This window comes from Betta splendens, chromosome 12, assembly GCF_900634795.4.
Source record: "Betta splendens chromosome 12, fBetSpl5.4, whole genome shotgun sequence".
Taxonomy (NCBI): Eukaryota; Metazoa; Chordata; class Actinopteri; order Anabantiformes; family Osphronemidae; genus Betta; species Betta splendens.
The window spans coordinates 5,978,666-5,994,305 of NC_040892.2; the positions used below are offsets into that span (position 1 = coordinate 5,978,666).

Here is a 15,640-nt window from a genome sequence, read left to right on the forward strand (position 1 = left end):
TGGTAATGAGCTAAATTCACTGCGGTGGAAGAGATCGGCGTCGCCGCACAGTAACGTCTCAATTTCGCAAGGGGAACTGTTTTTCACAAGGTTTAGTAAAACCACTCACAACTGACTTTTTTAATTAAAGAGAACTTTGACATGCTAAGTTCACAACACTTATGGTAATGCAATCACAAAATTTAATTAGAATAGTATAGAAGGAGACAAAGATTAATGTTTTTATTCTGAGTTTAACCAGTCTTCTAAGGGTTTTATGTAAGTGATGCTGAGGCTGTTTTTATGCAGACATAAAACAGAACTGGTGGTAGTCCACTGGTTTCCACTGTCTTCACTATTTTTCATGCAAAAGCGCTTTGATTATACTGGTGTCCACCATCAGTTTGTGATATGAAAGAGATCTGATATAAAGTACATTTTGTGGACGGCTGTAACTTTTTCCCAACCAAACTCTCCGAACGTGCTGTGTCCTACCTCTGTTGTGGCTCGGGAGCCTCCGGCGGCCGGTTGATGAGCTGTGCATGACATGCTGGTAGTGAGACATGTCTGTCAGCGTGTTAGGAACACGGAAACTGTCCTGGAACCTCTGCATCAAATCCTCCACTGACTCTGTGTTTGGGTCAATGGCTACGAGACAGAGATGAAAAACGAAAGCAGTGCGTCAGAAGGCTTCAAAGCCGAGATTATATCACAAACATATGAGATAGTTCATGAGCTCCTAAACATGAAGAGGCTGGTTTCTGTTTTCCTTTAATAAAATAAAAGATTAGTAATTCATCGTAAGTCTGTCCTGTTTAGACACTGTAAAATACAGAGCACCATGTTATTCCTCCTATTCTATTTCTTTTCTAGGCTTTAAACGATTCCATCAATTCAATATTGCCTCATCTCTACAGGGATGCTGCCAACGCTTCCCCTGATGGCGCAGTCTCACTCTTCCTGATGAATGACTCCAAAACAACTGGCGGTGAAGGAAGAAGATAGAATAGAAAGGGAGAGGGAGAGAGCGAGAGAGAGAGGACAGCTTCTCCTCCTTAAAAAATTAGAAATGCACAAAGAGAAGGGCAGGGATGTGGAGTGTCTGGTCATGTTCAGGCTCATTTAGCCCACAAAGGATACTAATTGTGACGAGATACCGCTGTGAACACGTTCTGTTTTATGGACAATGGGAGCCAGAGTTTTGTATTTAAAGCAGCCTGCACTGTCGGACTCCTGTGGCCCAACAAACAGCGACGCAGAGAACTGTGAAAACAGTTCTGTCCCCAAACTTACAGCAGTATAGTGGTTTTCAAAAAGGCCATTCATCAGCCCAACCGCTGGAGTCCCCCCACCTATCATCAAAATCTTTTCATGTGTCAGTCTGGCTCTGAGATGTGGTCCTTCCATGAATAATGGTGATGCGTTGCTCCCAGTGGAAGCTCGTCCTGCATGTCAATAAGCCGCACAGAGAGGAGGCGAGGATGAGGCCCATTCACCTTGTTTTTGATATTACAGGGGGTGACACCTGCGCTAACCTTAGCGATAGTGAGGGTGTTACAGTTACGTCGCAACCAAACTCAACCAAAATACTGTATATTATACAGTCCGCGTGCCACCTTCCACAGCACCAGTCAGATTTAAGTGCACCCTAATGACGACCATCCTTAATGTCTGCAGTTTAATTTCCTGTTGCCGTGTTGGCAAATATGGTTAACGGAAATTAAACCTGGACCCAAATAGTTTCCTAGCAACACGTTTCTGGGGGAATGGTTCCTGCCTTTTTTTTTCTTAATGGAAAAATAACTTCTCCGTCGTTGCATTATCATAATAACAATAATAGTTCCAGGTAAAGGTAAGGAAGCTTTTAATCTCTGCATTTCTGGCCAGCGGCTTTAAGTTCACTTACAGCTACGAGATATCAAACCGCCCTTCGCGGGTTGCACTATTTGAGACGCTCGTGACATCATGCACCGGGTGCCATTGACGGCACAATAAAGGAAAGCAACGGCGTTTCCGGTTTGAAAGGTGAACGCCGGCTTTGATGCCGGAGCGGCTGCAGCAGCTGTTGCTCCCGGCGTTGCTTTTGTAAACCGATGTTAGCTACAGTACACTAATGTTCGGCTGTGAATGGGCTCTGCCTTGTGCTGAAGGAACGCTTTCTTCCCGCTACCGCCGCACAGGAACTCTTTTGAACACACAACACAGGGAAGAAAAACAGAATTCCCTGCATTTTCTGGCACCGGGCTGCGAAGGATTTCCCATCTTCACTGTGTTTCGGCTTTTTTTCCAGCCGACCAAGGCTCAGCTCAGGTTTTCCCACCTGTTAGGCCCCACGTGCGCTACAACGCAAAGGAGCTAGCTCCGTCCTCTCTCCTAAAGAAATCAGTGGACACACATCAGTATTCTTCTTCTGTGGTTTGCGGCATAAGGACGCGTGTCTTGATAGGCTAAACTAGACAGGCAGTTGACATCCACATTCACATTTGCTGTTTGCCAGCGAGCCTCGACTCCGCCCGCGGTGTCATCGCACTAGCTTGAAACGCTAACCTTGAAATAAAAGCGCGTACTCGGAACCCGTTAAGTGGGCTCGCCTCCCCGGAGGTCCTCGCGGCAGCGCCGGGCTAATTCGGGAACTTGGGGTTACCAAACAAACAAGAAGAGCCGGAGCGGTTGGCACTTAAGCTTTGACCTGCCACCACTGAGTCGAGTCTGTGACAGCGTGTCTGACGCTAACGGCTTGCATACATATTTCATGGCCTCCTGGAAGTCTCTTTATCTTTCTTTTTTTGTTCCGTTTGGAGGCTACGGGAGATGACAGAAGTGCTTACAGCCACAGTCTCCTTGAACCAAATGTAATTTCCCTCTAAAGGTTGTCACGACCCTTTGCTCATGGTGTCTTGACTTTAGCTGCGTCTCCCCCACTAACACACATGTTCTTCTCATCATCTTCAAACACTAGAAAAATCATGATAGGAGATTTTGATCGTCTCATTGGCTGAATATGAGCAGAGATTTGAGGTGATTTTTTTTCAGGCTTTAGTCCTGAATATAAAAATTTGCGGGCATTTTTTGCCATCTGATTTTAGTGTTGTGGCCATTTCTCTCTTCTGTCAGAGGCAGCTTCCAGTGATATTTTATTCTGACATTTGTTTTTCCCCCGTTTCCCAAGTCCACGCTGTCTGTCGTTTTGAGTTCAATGTCAGCTGAGGCTCTGGTGCCTTTATTTTGTCCAATTCATCTCCCTTATCTGCAGTTAGTCTCTTATCGCTACTGAGTGTGTGTTAACAGTGTCTCATAAGCAGAGGATGTCAACAGCGTGCTGCCTGGTGGTCTCAGGGCGCTCGCAGGAAGATAACCCTACTCTATTTTGGATTTTTTATATTGTGGGAGTGTGCATGTAAATGCATGTACAGTATTTGTCCTTTGTCTACTGTATGAAAATGCTCCCGTATATCTAAACTCGCAGCCTGCTTCTATTCCCTGCTGTGTCTCCACTGAGAACATCGCTTTCACAGCTGTGTGTAAAGCCGAGCAGTTTACATGAAGTGGACTCCAGGACCAATTTTCAGGTTTTCATGGATTTCATGATAAACATGAAAGCGCCCGCCAAGCCAAATATTTTTCAATGTAAACAGTGGCAAAGACACAAGCGCAGCGGAGATAATTACATTCTGTGCTTTCACATCCAGTGTCGGAACCGTGGGGCAGTGAACAACTGAAGTGTGCACTACAAACGCACAAGTACAATCTATCTGCTGCTCCCTCTGTCTTCTCTCTCCACATCTCCTCCCCTGAGACCTCATTGGCAAAAAATGCACTCATACATTCCTGAAGAGGGAAAATATGCTGTCATTAATCTGGTGATGGACGCGTACTGGGTGTCCTCATTAAGGGTCCACTAAGGTGACAGGAAAGCATCCATAGTCGGAGAAAACACACAAACGGTTAGGACCAAGATCCGTCTGTCTGTCTTATACTGTATAAAGGTTTTTGAATTTACTATTGTCAATAGTATATAACAGTATACAAAATATAATATTTTGCTGTAAATATGTATAGATGCACATGACAGGATAAACTGGTAAAGGCCTCATGTGCAGAAGGAGAGGTTTCTAAAATTGTACGTCTGGGTATTATGGCAAAATGTGATACAATAATTTGATGCCTGTGCCTTAACAGAAAATGATACCCGGCACACGGAAGGGCAGCAAAACGACAGGCTCTAGGACTGGCTACTCCAAAAAAGCCAGATGAACAAGACTAGGCTGGCTTCCACCAAATTGCTGATATAGACGCTGGGAATTACTGTCTGTCAGAAACTGAAACCTTTGACCATAACTCTCTGTCCATAAATAGTGCTTGACCCTTATTTCCTTTGGGCTCGAGGAGATATTCCCTTTCCAGGGAGATTCAGTGAGACGCGAGGAAACCTTTTCAGGATTTTCAACCTTGCCCTGTGTCTGTGAGCAGGTGAGGATGCGATGCAGCCCAGAAGATGGATTACAGAGCTCCAGTCGTGCATTCGCTGCCAGATTTATGCTACCACCATTTTCAGGAAGGAGGCTCACCAGGTTATTTTTCCTAAAGATATAATGAATGTCTATCAACTACAGCACTCCAATCATGTCCCTGACAATTTTTCATAAAACTATAACATCTATAAAGGAAACAGCTTATGAAATTCATGTTTTTTCAAACGTAGAAACTCTTGAGGCAGCCTCATGTGGGACAAACCTTCCTGCTGTTTTCCTCTGCAACGTCCAGTGGCTCTGCAGACATGGTTTCGTTCCCCACAACAATGCGACTAAGCTCACAGTCTTATGGGTTATGTGGGCACGAAAAAAAGCATCGTTGCCAGGGCGATGTAAACAAAAAACAGATCAATACAATCTGGACATTATAGAAAAACGAGGAAAGAAAATGAAAAAAAAAAAACAGAATCTGAAAAAAAAAAACGATAACGCTCATTGTACTTATCGCCACTATAGTTTAAACTGGGAATCCAGTCTGGGTTTTGTCATTTGAATTTAACCCACACAGCAGCGCAGCATGGTTCACATTCATGGAGGCAGATATGAGTATGAAGGAAATGATAGGGACGATTTTGTAGCTCTCTGGATGTTACGAACCCTGCTGTTTTAATTTGGTGAAAATCTGCAGGATGAAAAGAAAATGAGAGCACAAGAAATTAAATTCAGCGCATAGATCTTTTTTACATCACACTTTTATTAGCCTATCTAGTTCCTCACACCGTTTGCATGCAGGCCCACACACACACACACACACACACACACACACACACACACACACACACACTAGTCACATCTCTACTCCCTTAGTTTCGCTCTTCTCCTTCACGGCTTGGGGAGCAAATGAGCGCAGAGGAGATCAATGAGGAGGAAAAGGGGGTTCAGCCCAGGCTCTGATTTCCTCTGTGATTTATTAAATTTGCCATTGTTTCAACAGGACCAGTCCAGTCTAGCTTTCTGGGAAAGCTCTGACAGCACTGCCTCTGGAAGTGTGACAGGTACACGAGACGAGAGGGAGAGGTTGGACAGATACAAAGAAAACGACAAAAGTGTCAGGGAAGACAAGAGACACTGACTTGAATGGGGAGAGAGAGAGAGAAAGAGAGAGGGAGAGATGGATGGACAATGGATGCTGTGAATGTTGAAGGAGAAAGAAAGGGGATAATGATGGGATGAGATGCAGACTGGAGAGTCAGGTGGAAGAGGGAGCAGATGGTATAGAAACATATGAAAAGATGATGGATGAGGAAATAATAACAGGCTGAAAAACACATTCTCTTCTTACATTCATGTTTTGATACAACTAGACCAGAAAAGAGTTCTAGTGTCACGTGTGGAAAGGCTTAGCCAGGCTCACTGGTTTAGGCTAGGTAAAGGTTTAGGCTTATTAAACTATATATAACCTACTGTACATATACTATACCTGTAAATGTGTTAATACGTAAGAATGTGTTCGTTTTTGCTGGTAGAAATCTAGTTTTAAGGAGATGGAACCAAAAGAAGAAGGTGAATAGACGGATGTCAGTGAGAGTCTACAGTAGAGGGTGCGTCAAAATGAAAGGAAAGCAGTATACAGCTGCATAATGATCCATCTATTTCTGAAAATAATAACAACAACAACAAGAACCCTGTGCTTTTGACTTTCACATAACTTAAAAGCACCACAGAGTTCCAGGGAGCACATCACTCCTGCCACTGGCTGGAAATAAAGTCTGACAGCAGAAGAAAAAGACAGATCTTCCAAAATGGAAGATGACTGAACGTTCCAGTGTCTCCTTGTTGCGGCGCCGCAGACAGAAAGACGCGCTTGGCACCGAATCTTCTCCTATGGCGACTGCAAAGACAGGACAAAATGAAAATGTCCTGACAACTGAGCATTTGAAGGCATCTGGAGAACAGGAGGAGCCCCTCCCCGTCCCCAGCGCTGCTCTCTGTGGGACTTGAACGCTCCCTGTCTCATGCCTTGTCATTTCCAGCCACTGGAAAGCATGTGATGTCCCGTCTTTAGTCCGACATTCCTCCTTCCTGCTACTTTTTTGCCTCCACGTGTATTTTAAGGCCTCCGCTGTTTGCAGAGGAGCGAGAATAAAGTGCTATCTATAGCTCAGCTCTTGCCACGGGCGAGAATAAAATATGGATGTGTCTCCTCATGCTGCGCCAGCTGAACATCGCGGGCCGAGCTCTGACCTCCAGCTGCTCCAGACACAGGCTCAACCTCTGTTCTGATAATCACAAAAAGCCCCGGACATGAGATTTAAGAATAAAGAATACACTCAAAATAGCACCGAGCATTGTCTGTGTCACACCTGCCATGTAAGACTCACACTGTAAATACAGATGGATCACTGTGTTTAATCATTTAATAAGAAGCAGCGCTGTGCACCCCGTTGGCAGGACGCCCTACTGTAACGCATGCGAGGAATACATTTCCTTGGCAGATCTTGAAATTGTCTGTCTGAATTCTTAGAATAAAATACGCACTTGTATTGAAAACTACACTTCCTTCATAATCAGCAATTATAACATGAGAACATTTGATCAAAGTAACACTAGCAGCTTCTAGCATTCAAGCATTCAAACAGAACCCTGACCTTGAGCTTTGAGTGTTTGGTTATGAATATCATCACTTCACTAAAGACTATGGATAAAATCGGAGCCTAAAAACACATATGATCCTTTTTAGGCTTTGGCCTAAAACAATCTTGAACAGGCTGCGTGAGTTCACTTCTGAAAAGCGAACGCACTCTGTTGATTCTCGTGGACCTTTGACATACTCTGAGAAAAGCCGACAAAAACAGATCCGGACGTCCCCCGACCACCATCCATCCTCCTCAACACACATCGTGGACTGTGTTAGGTTTCATCCTTGAAAACAAGAATGAAACCTGGTCAACGCTGCGTCCTGGAGAAGGTCATGTTGGATTCACATACAATAATAAAAAAAGGAAAAAACATTTCCATACGCTGACAGGACCTCAGATCTACTTTTCAACTGGGGGAAAATTAGGAACTCCTGACCTCTCACTCTTTCATGTATATTTGTGAAAGCAGATCTGGAGAGACCCCCCCCCCCCCCCCCCCCCCCCCCCTAAAGGCCTAAAGGGCCCAGGCACAAGTTTTCCACTTCACCCGACATGTACCCAGCCTTCAGCATATGCCTCCTCCTGGTCTCAGTGGCCCGGCTGCCCAGGACTTTAACAAGTTATCTTGAGCCAGTTTATAGCGGTTTATAGAAGCCTCTTATGCTCCATCAGCACCATAAAGACTGTTTTCATACTCTTTGGTGATTCATGACGGACTTTGAAAATGATCGTGCTCTTCGGTGAGTCATCCTCCTCCCATTTCCCGTGGTTCACCCAGAGGGCAGCTGGCCGAACGGGCGCCGCTGAGTTCCGGGGAAGCCGGAGTTACGCAACGGGAGCAAATAAAGGGAAGGCGGCCGCTCGCTCCCCCGTCACGTCTGCAGGATTAGATGCAAAATGTCTTAAATCCACTTTATCGCAACAACTTTTTGTTACAGAGTTTAAGCCCTCCTCCTTGAAAAACGACATCCGTCGCGTACAATGAAAATTAAAACTCTGCATGTCGTTGTATCATTAATTCTGGAGGTGCTTAATTACCGCCAGACTGTGATCTCATTATTATGGTTGTTAATAAAACTTTATGGCACTTCCAAGATTATTGCAGCGACTGCACAGTTTGACAGTGATTTACATCTTTGTGGCAAAACCATGTTAAACTTTTGACACGTTATAAAGACAACAATAAATATTAAGAGTTATTTCCAGATCTCGCTCCAGTATAACTGGGAAATATCCAACACAGGCAGGAGCAGAAATGAGGCTGAAAAGACATTATGCAAATATAATTACAATAGGGTGACAATTTATCAAACCTCCAGATGATTCATCACACCCAGAAACAATCCAGTTAATTTAACACACTGCAAGCAACACTATTTTTCCTACAATTACATATTGACCAGAGGCAGGTGGAGGGAAAGGGCACCGATGCTGGATCCTCTCCCAGAAGGTGGTCGGCTAATCAGTCGGACGGTGGCTCAGACAAAGGTCACGTTTAACACAAGGCTTAAAAGAATAAAGGCTGTTTGGTGAAGCTGTACATTTCATTTGTTCTTACCCCAACATTTGCAGGTTGGTGGACAATGCAAATTATTAAAATATGCATTTGAGGTGTTTGTTTTAAGTGAGAGGAGCTTTTATTATTTAAAAAAGCTCATTTAAATGTCAAATTAAGCTTTTGGTAATTCAGTTTCAATTCATGAGCCAAGTCATAATTAAACACAGACGCACAAGGCTGAGGGCCCCGCTATTGGTTTAAATTAAACATTCTACTGCTTCACTCGCTTTCAGCACCTAAAGTAACTGGATTCAAAGCTTCGAAGATGCCGTCTATGTGAACTGTTTGAATAAGTAGCATAATAAGGTTAATGAGCTAAATGTCTTTGAAATACTGGGAGCACAGAAACACTGAGGGATGTATTGACCATTACATGTGGGTGAGCAGCCCAAACCACATTTCAAAACAGCCTCATAAAGATTCTTGGCATGCGATCGACCCACACGTATTGATCCGATGTGGCCTTGGTGCTTACAAGCCCATTTCTATAGTTATGTCTTTTTCTCTCTTTCTTGTTTTCTTTCATTCTTTCTTGCTTTCTAATGCGTCTAACCAAGGCTTTGTATAAGATCAGATAAGTAAAGTCTAATTTTTCAGTGAGTTACAATCCATGGACTTTCTGGCTTCATTTTATTCCCCACCAAACGATTTCATCAGTGGCTGTGCCGTGCATGGGTGGACTTGCTCATTGTGTCCTCCTTTCAAAGTCCTGGACACACACAAAGCACAGAAGATGGCGGAAGCTACGACTGATGAGTCTGATGCCGCCTGTTTTCACACTGGAGTGGGCAAGAAAGGCTCACATTTTATGATGCACTGTTTAAAATGTCAGTTCAGTCCACGATTATCGGACACGTTGGCTCCGTTTATCTCCCAACATGCAGCGCGGGCTTGAATCGTGCTGGTGCACATGGACAAAGCTGCGCATGGGTATCTCTAAGTCATCTTATTTATCTTACTTAATTGCCCTTATTGACAAGACACAGCTTTACAGCTTTTGGTGGATAAAGCAATAGGAAGAATGGGAAGTCTTTGTAATTAACTCCCATCTATTTATCATTGGAGGGGAGACGGGAAGCCTGATTCAGTATTAATCAAAACATTACCCTGAGTTAGCTCATGTGTGCCAAGCTGGCAGCTATTTCTCATCAATGATGTCACATTAGCGATCTGAAGCTTGACACTAGATTATTACTCTCCAGTCCCGAGTTCAATTAAAGCCCAATAAACAGCTGATAAGCTCAGTAATGACAGAAGACTCGCGGATGATGAAACAATATTTTCCCGTGAGGTGTGTCAGACAAACAGGGGAGAGATCTTTAGCACATCGAGTCTGGGAAGGCCAAGATCTCCTCTCAGTAACGACAGCAAAAACACACAGCGCTAGGTAACAGGATGATTCATCCCTCCCATGACCTTGCTTTCCCCCAAGGGCACTCTCGAAGGCTCAGATAAAAACAAAAAGGGATTATCTCCGACTGCCTAAATTATCTCTTTGGTTTGGCTGCTTGATATTCGCCCAGTTCGTCCGTCTCACGTGCTTCACTTGTAAAAAAAGAGAAAAATGAGGAAGAGAAAAAAACACATCATGCAGATTCTAGGAGTCAGGAGGGAAACGTGTGCTTTTTGTTATGCTTGTGAGGAGACGCTCCGTGGGGGGCAGGAAATGTAGAAAATCCCACGTTCTCGCCAGGAATACTTCCCAAAATGTATGTCTCCATTTTGCCTATTTAAAGCAACATTTAGCTACACAAGTACTTCCTCAAAGTGGTAGAATGGGAGGATGTATCAACAGAATCTCAGCGGGTTACACGTGGTGCCCAGGGCTTTATTCCTGTGTTTACAATGTAAAATAAATACCCAGTAATTGCACTCAGCAGTCTGCAAACAATCTAATTTCACCCAGAGAAGAAGAAGCTGTACTGTGTAACTGCTTCTACTTTGGGATTATCCTTTAGTCTTGTTCAAAATGGTCATAAAATGTAATGATGAATGCAGATTAGCTGCAAAGCCTGTATTAGAAACGTTAATATCATTGTTTAATGTTGTTTACTAGTGTCACAGACAGCAATGACCTTTTGGCTGCAGCACATACAGTGTGCAAAGTTATCAAATAGGCCTTTAATTCAATTTTGTTCTTTCAGTTCAGTTTCAGTCGTGCATTCGGAGGATAACGCGACCTTGGCATTAGCTGCATCTGTCACTTCTTATAAATGAACGAAACGAAGCCCACTGCCTTATTGTAGCAGCCCACAATGAAGCCGGACAGCTAAATGCATTACGCCGCTCACTTCTCGGAGAGTTTTCATACGGAGGAGTTTGATTGATTGCTTGACTTTTCTCTCTCCGGACCGGTTCAGTGGTCAAGACGCCCCGAGCGCTGTGCTGGCGGAGCCGTGGCCCAAAGTGCAGGGTCAGCCCTGTCTGAATTAGCTCTGGACTTTTATTACGTTTGGTTGCCCTGCGAGAAAACAACATTCTGTGATCACGTTATTGGAGTCTTTGGCCCAGCAACGTGAATAATATAGACATCCTAATACAGAAATCATAAATCCACAGGCTTGTTTGACATGAAGCAAAGGCTCGACTTAAATAAATATATAAATAAACCACAAGACAAATCCATATGCTACTCGTGCTGTGCAGCCGCTGCCCAATGAGATGGCGTCCAACAAGAAATTATGTTGGCTTTTACAGTTGACAGTAATGAACCGCAATACAATCTCAAAGCCCTTTGTCCTCCAGACAGACACATTGAGCCGGAGGCCCGGGGCCATTTCATCCCGCAGGGGGGATGTTGTTGACCGTTCACAGCAGCATTAGCTGTACATCAACTTCCACCATTAGCTCTCGTCTGCGCCGCTGCGACAACGCTTCCTGACAAGTAAGTCACGTGCAACAACATGTAGCGAAGGTTTCGTGGGATGTGGTTAATAATCACAGACGGAGACCAGTGGTATTTCTCAGTTCTGACTCAATTTGGGGATTTGCAAAAAAAGAAATGAATAAAAAGTCTGTGTGATTTTAATTTCTTTCAGTATAAGGGCAACGTGTTATATTTATTAAATCTGGTTCTATTACTTTTTAAAAATAAGCCAAGAACAACAACAGAGACACAAGTTGTATGTTTCATTTCATGTGCTGGTGATCAATCATTTCCCTGGCTGACAATATTACATTAGTAGCAGTATTATGGTGTCATTACTTGAAAATATATCAAAGATTGAATCATCAAAAAAGTAGCTTTTTGTTCCGCCTGAAAATACAATAACATCATCTCCACCAAGCCTTAAAACAGTCGTACTGTCATCACAGTTGACTATATCTATGTTCAATGTCTTGAAGTGAAGAAACGACTGCTTTCGCTGCGGCAGAGAAAGAAAATTAATACAAATCCTCCTCCAAATCCAGATTTCATTCTTTTACTTACAAGGCTTTGAAAAGCCATTTAGCAGGTAATGCAACAAGAATAACGTGTCACGGGGTCAGAGTGATTTCTCATCCCCTGGGTCCTCAGGTTTATGCCCAGATTTGCAATAAGGCATGTCCCGGCTCTACGGAGCTGGAGACGGAGCCACAGAGGGAAAAATAAACTAAATCACACGCATGGATTACTAAAATTACAGCAGTGATTACTACAGCAAATCGTGCACATGAAATACTAAACGAAGAGCATATGCTGCTACACTGAAGGCACAAATTAAGTCATCTGTGAATCATAATATTACACAGCACCTTGATGTTTGCACAGGTTTTACTTTTTGGGTTTCTGTCCTCAGACGTCAGGTAAAGCCTGAGAAAATGAGGCCCGCTGGTTTTCACATTAGCTGAAACCTAGTTTGTGTTTGTTCACTTATACTTTGTTGACAGACAGACTTGTTTCAGCCTTAATGTGTGTTTGTGGCGCCAGTCTGTCCCCGGTCACACGAGGATAATTCAGTGTGATGCTGAAGGTTTCCTGCATCTGATTCACGGCGTCGACGCTGCCCAGTGCATTTCCTAGCGCAAATCTGTGAGTGTCTTTCAATCTTTGAATAATGCAATTGACAGGCCTCATTTGTTGGCTTGTCTGTGTAACAAAAGCCAATCCCATGCACAACCCTCTGAGATATAGCCATAATTCCTAGGGATAATACCGTTGAGTTCACTTGAATGGGGTTATCTGTCAGCAAGGACAGACAGATAAAGGATGACTGCTATTTGGAGACTTCTGGGATGCCCAGCAGCACAGGACAGGTGGGATAAGAGCTAATCGGCCCTGTATTCAAATGTTGCAGGAGCGCAGATGGAGCGGCAGCGGCATCAAATTAAACAGTTTATGTCCTATCTGTCTGGAAAATGTCATATTGTTTATGCAGCAGATAAAGGATGTTTGGAAAAAGTGCGTTAGGAAAAACAAATCACCCAAATCTGACTCAAAACCAGCTCAATGCATTTGTCATTTGAGGTTTTAATTCACTTTTAAAAAAACACATCTATATATTGAGGTCGATGTACGTTTAGGTTTTTATCATAGCTGAAATCCAACATTGATTTTTAGAATCAGTCTGGAATTGAAAAATCCAACCTAAACGGTAATCGACTTCAATTGAGGCACAAATCTGACACAGTTTTTAATAGGATTGAGATGTTACTGTAAGTGAAAACTACTTTTGGAACCCAAGGGATATTCCACAAATATCATGTATTATTCAGTGAAACGGGAATAACCAGGGAACCCTGCAACCCAGTCAGCACCCTTCAATTATTAAAGGAACTTTTGCAGATGAGCAGCCCAGGTTCAACAGGGTACGATATCAGCACGCTGGTTTACATAATCGGCCATTTTAACACATGGAGAGTCATTGCTTTGGTTGTGAGCGTGCGTTACCTCCACTGCTTGGAGACCGCGGACTATGTTTAGCAGCAGGCCGCTGGCTTCTGACTGCTGACACATCACAACATCCAATCAAGGAGACAAATGCCCCCCCGGGCCCCCCCTTAACGTGACCTTTACACATTACATTGAATTACACGGCACTCCATTACATTACAGCCACGGTGGTTATGAACGACTGCTCTTTGAGAAGAAGGTAGAGCTTTTAGCTAGTTAACAGACTCACAGGATGCAGGATGCGGGGAAGTGAGTCACACAAAACCGATTCTTTTGGATAAAATATAGGCGTACGTACATGCTGTGCTGTCGGGAACATGGGTGGGCTGGCCGCAGCCAAAGTGAACTGTCCAGGCTGGGCCATCTGGGGACCTGGCACCGAAAGCCTCCGCGGATGCAAAAATCATGCTTGCAAAAGCAGAACATCCACCACTGAGCACAACAGATTTCCTCTGACAAGTCATGTTTGTTTTCCATGGCTGCGTTGAGCAGAGGGTATCCTGCCATCACTGTATATTTAAATCCACTCCATGCACGGAGTTCCAGATTCCATCATACTAAACTGATGGAAAGGAAAGTGCATGTAGTGGAGCAGCTTACCTCGTTTATCAAAGTTATGCTTGAGCTCCTCCTCCTGGTACATGATGTCTGCGTGGCCCCCGATGCCGATGTGGTCGTCCTGCACCCTGCCGTCGTTCAGCTTGTTGTGGAGCTGGTTGGGCGTGGAGTTGTGCGAGTGTCCGCCCGGGTCCTCGTCGTCGCAGTCGTAGTCGTCCAGGATGGGCGTCTCGCGTATGGGCATGCCGATGACGGAGCTGCCGTGCTGGTGGGAGCCCCGCGGGCCCCGGTAGCTGTCGCGGCCCTGCGGCCCCAGCAGCACCGAGGGGATGTAGTGGATCTCGTGGGTGGCCTCGGTGCTGGCGCTCTTCTGCGGGATGCGGCGGCGCTTGCACCACCGGTGGCGGGTGTAGAGGACCAGCGTGAAGAGGAGGATGAGGAGGAGGAGGGCGATGAGGCCTCCCTGGATCAAAGCAAGACACAAGTGGCACTGTTGATAACTCCCCAGTTACAATGCAAATACACATTATAATAGAACGAGGACTTCACCTCTAACAATAACAATTACTAGCATTGCTTCAGTGCCAATTACATTAGGCTGAATGTCAATTAGCACCATTTCCCAGCTACTATAGACGCCTGGCAATCAGCACTTCAGCATGTGAGTACAAGGGGCTGAAAGGAGACCACGTTAAAAACTAATGTGAAAAATAGATGGAACCCTCACACTGATGGAGCTGTAGTCAAATCTCATGGACTAACGAAGCAGCTTCCACTGTAGGAGCTTCGCGAATGCTAATTCGTCTGCTGCCCAGTATACAGCAATACACAACATTATAACTGTTGTTATGAATGAGAATTTTTTCCCCATTAAGTGCTATTTGGTCTAATCCTTTCACAAAGCAAAGGAGGCTGGCGAGGTTGAAACGCCTTTTGTATATTTCTTCAGGAGCAGAGGGAAGAACAATGACGAGCAGGGCCTCCCTGCAGCTGTGATGAGCTGGCAAGAAATGAGAAGAGGTAAGAAATGGTAGGAATGGGTTAGAATTAGGATATATCAGCACTTTTTCATCCTACTGTGCATTTCTTGTACTTATAACACGTTAAATATCTGCATACATTAATCACATACTGCATATATATACAGTATACTGTATATATACTTCTGTACTGTACAGGAGTTATACGCCACACGACACAATACAGTCCCATAAAGCCAACCTCAAATATGCCCAAACATGACAGAGGAGGTTGTTTTTGTGTCCACACACAGGAGGCCAGCAGGGTCGGCTTCCTCTGCCGCGCTGCTGCATCTAACTTCCCATCTTCAGAGTGTCACATACCCCAATGCACCTGGGCTGTCGGCTGGCTCTGCCTTCACCCCCCTCCAAGCCCTCGCCGTGGTCCCGTAAATTCACCGAGGAGCATCACATTTCTCCGCGGTTCATCCGATATCTCGCCATCGCGGGGACATCAAACACCCTGTCATACATGCTGCAGCGCGGTGATAAAGCAAATCCATATGTAGAGACGGAACGGTGGAGGCCTGACTTATCCTCTG

At 44.5% G+C, this 15,640-nt stretch overlaps 1 protein-coding gene across 12 annotated transcripts in view; it reads right to left on the minus strand.

The window, feature by feature from the left end:
- The window catches only part of LOC114867131 (myosin light chain 4-like), a 231,467-nt gene that overhangs the window by 97,045 nt on the left and 118,782 nt on the right, over positions 1-15,640 (minus strand). For all 12 annotated transcript variants that reach the window (XM_055513698.1, XM_055513697.1, XM_055513691.1 and 9 more), the window contains 2 exons: positions 14,122-14,542; positions 475-627 (listed from right to left, as the gene is read on the minus strand). In XM_055513698.1, coding sequence (XP_055369673.1) covers positions 475-627; positions 14,122-14,542 — 574 coding nt within the window. The remainder of the gene's footprint in view (positions 1-474; positions 628-14,121; positions 14,543-15,640) is intronic.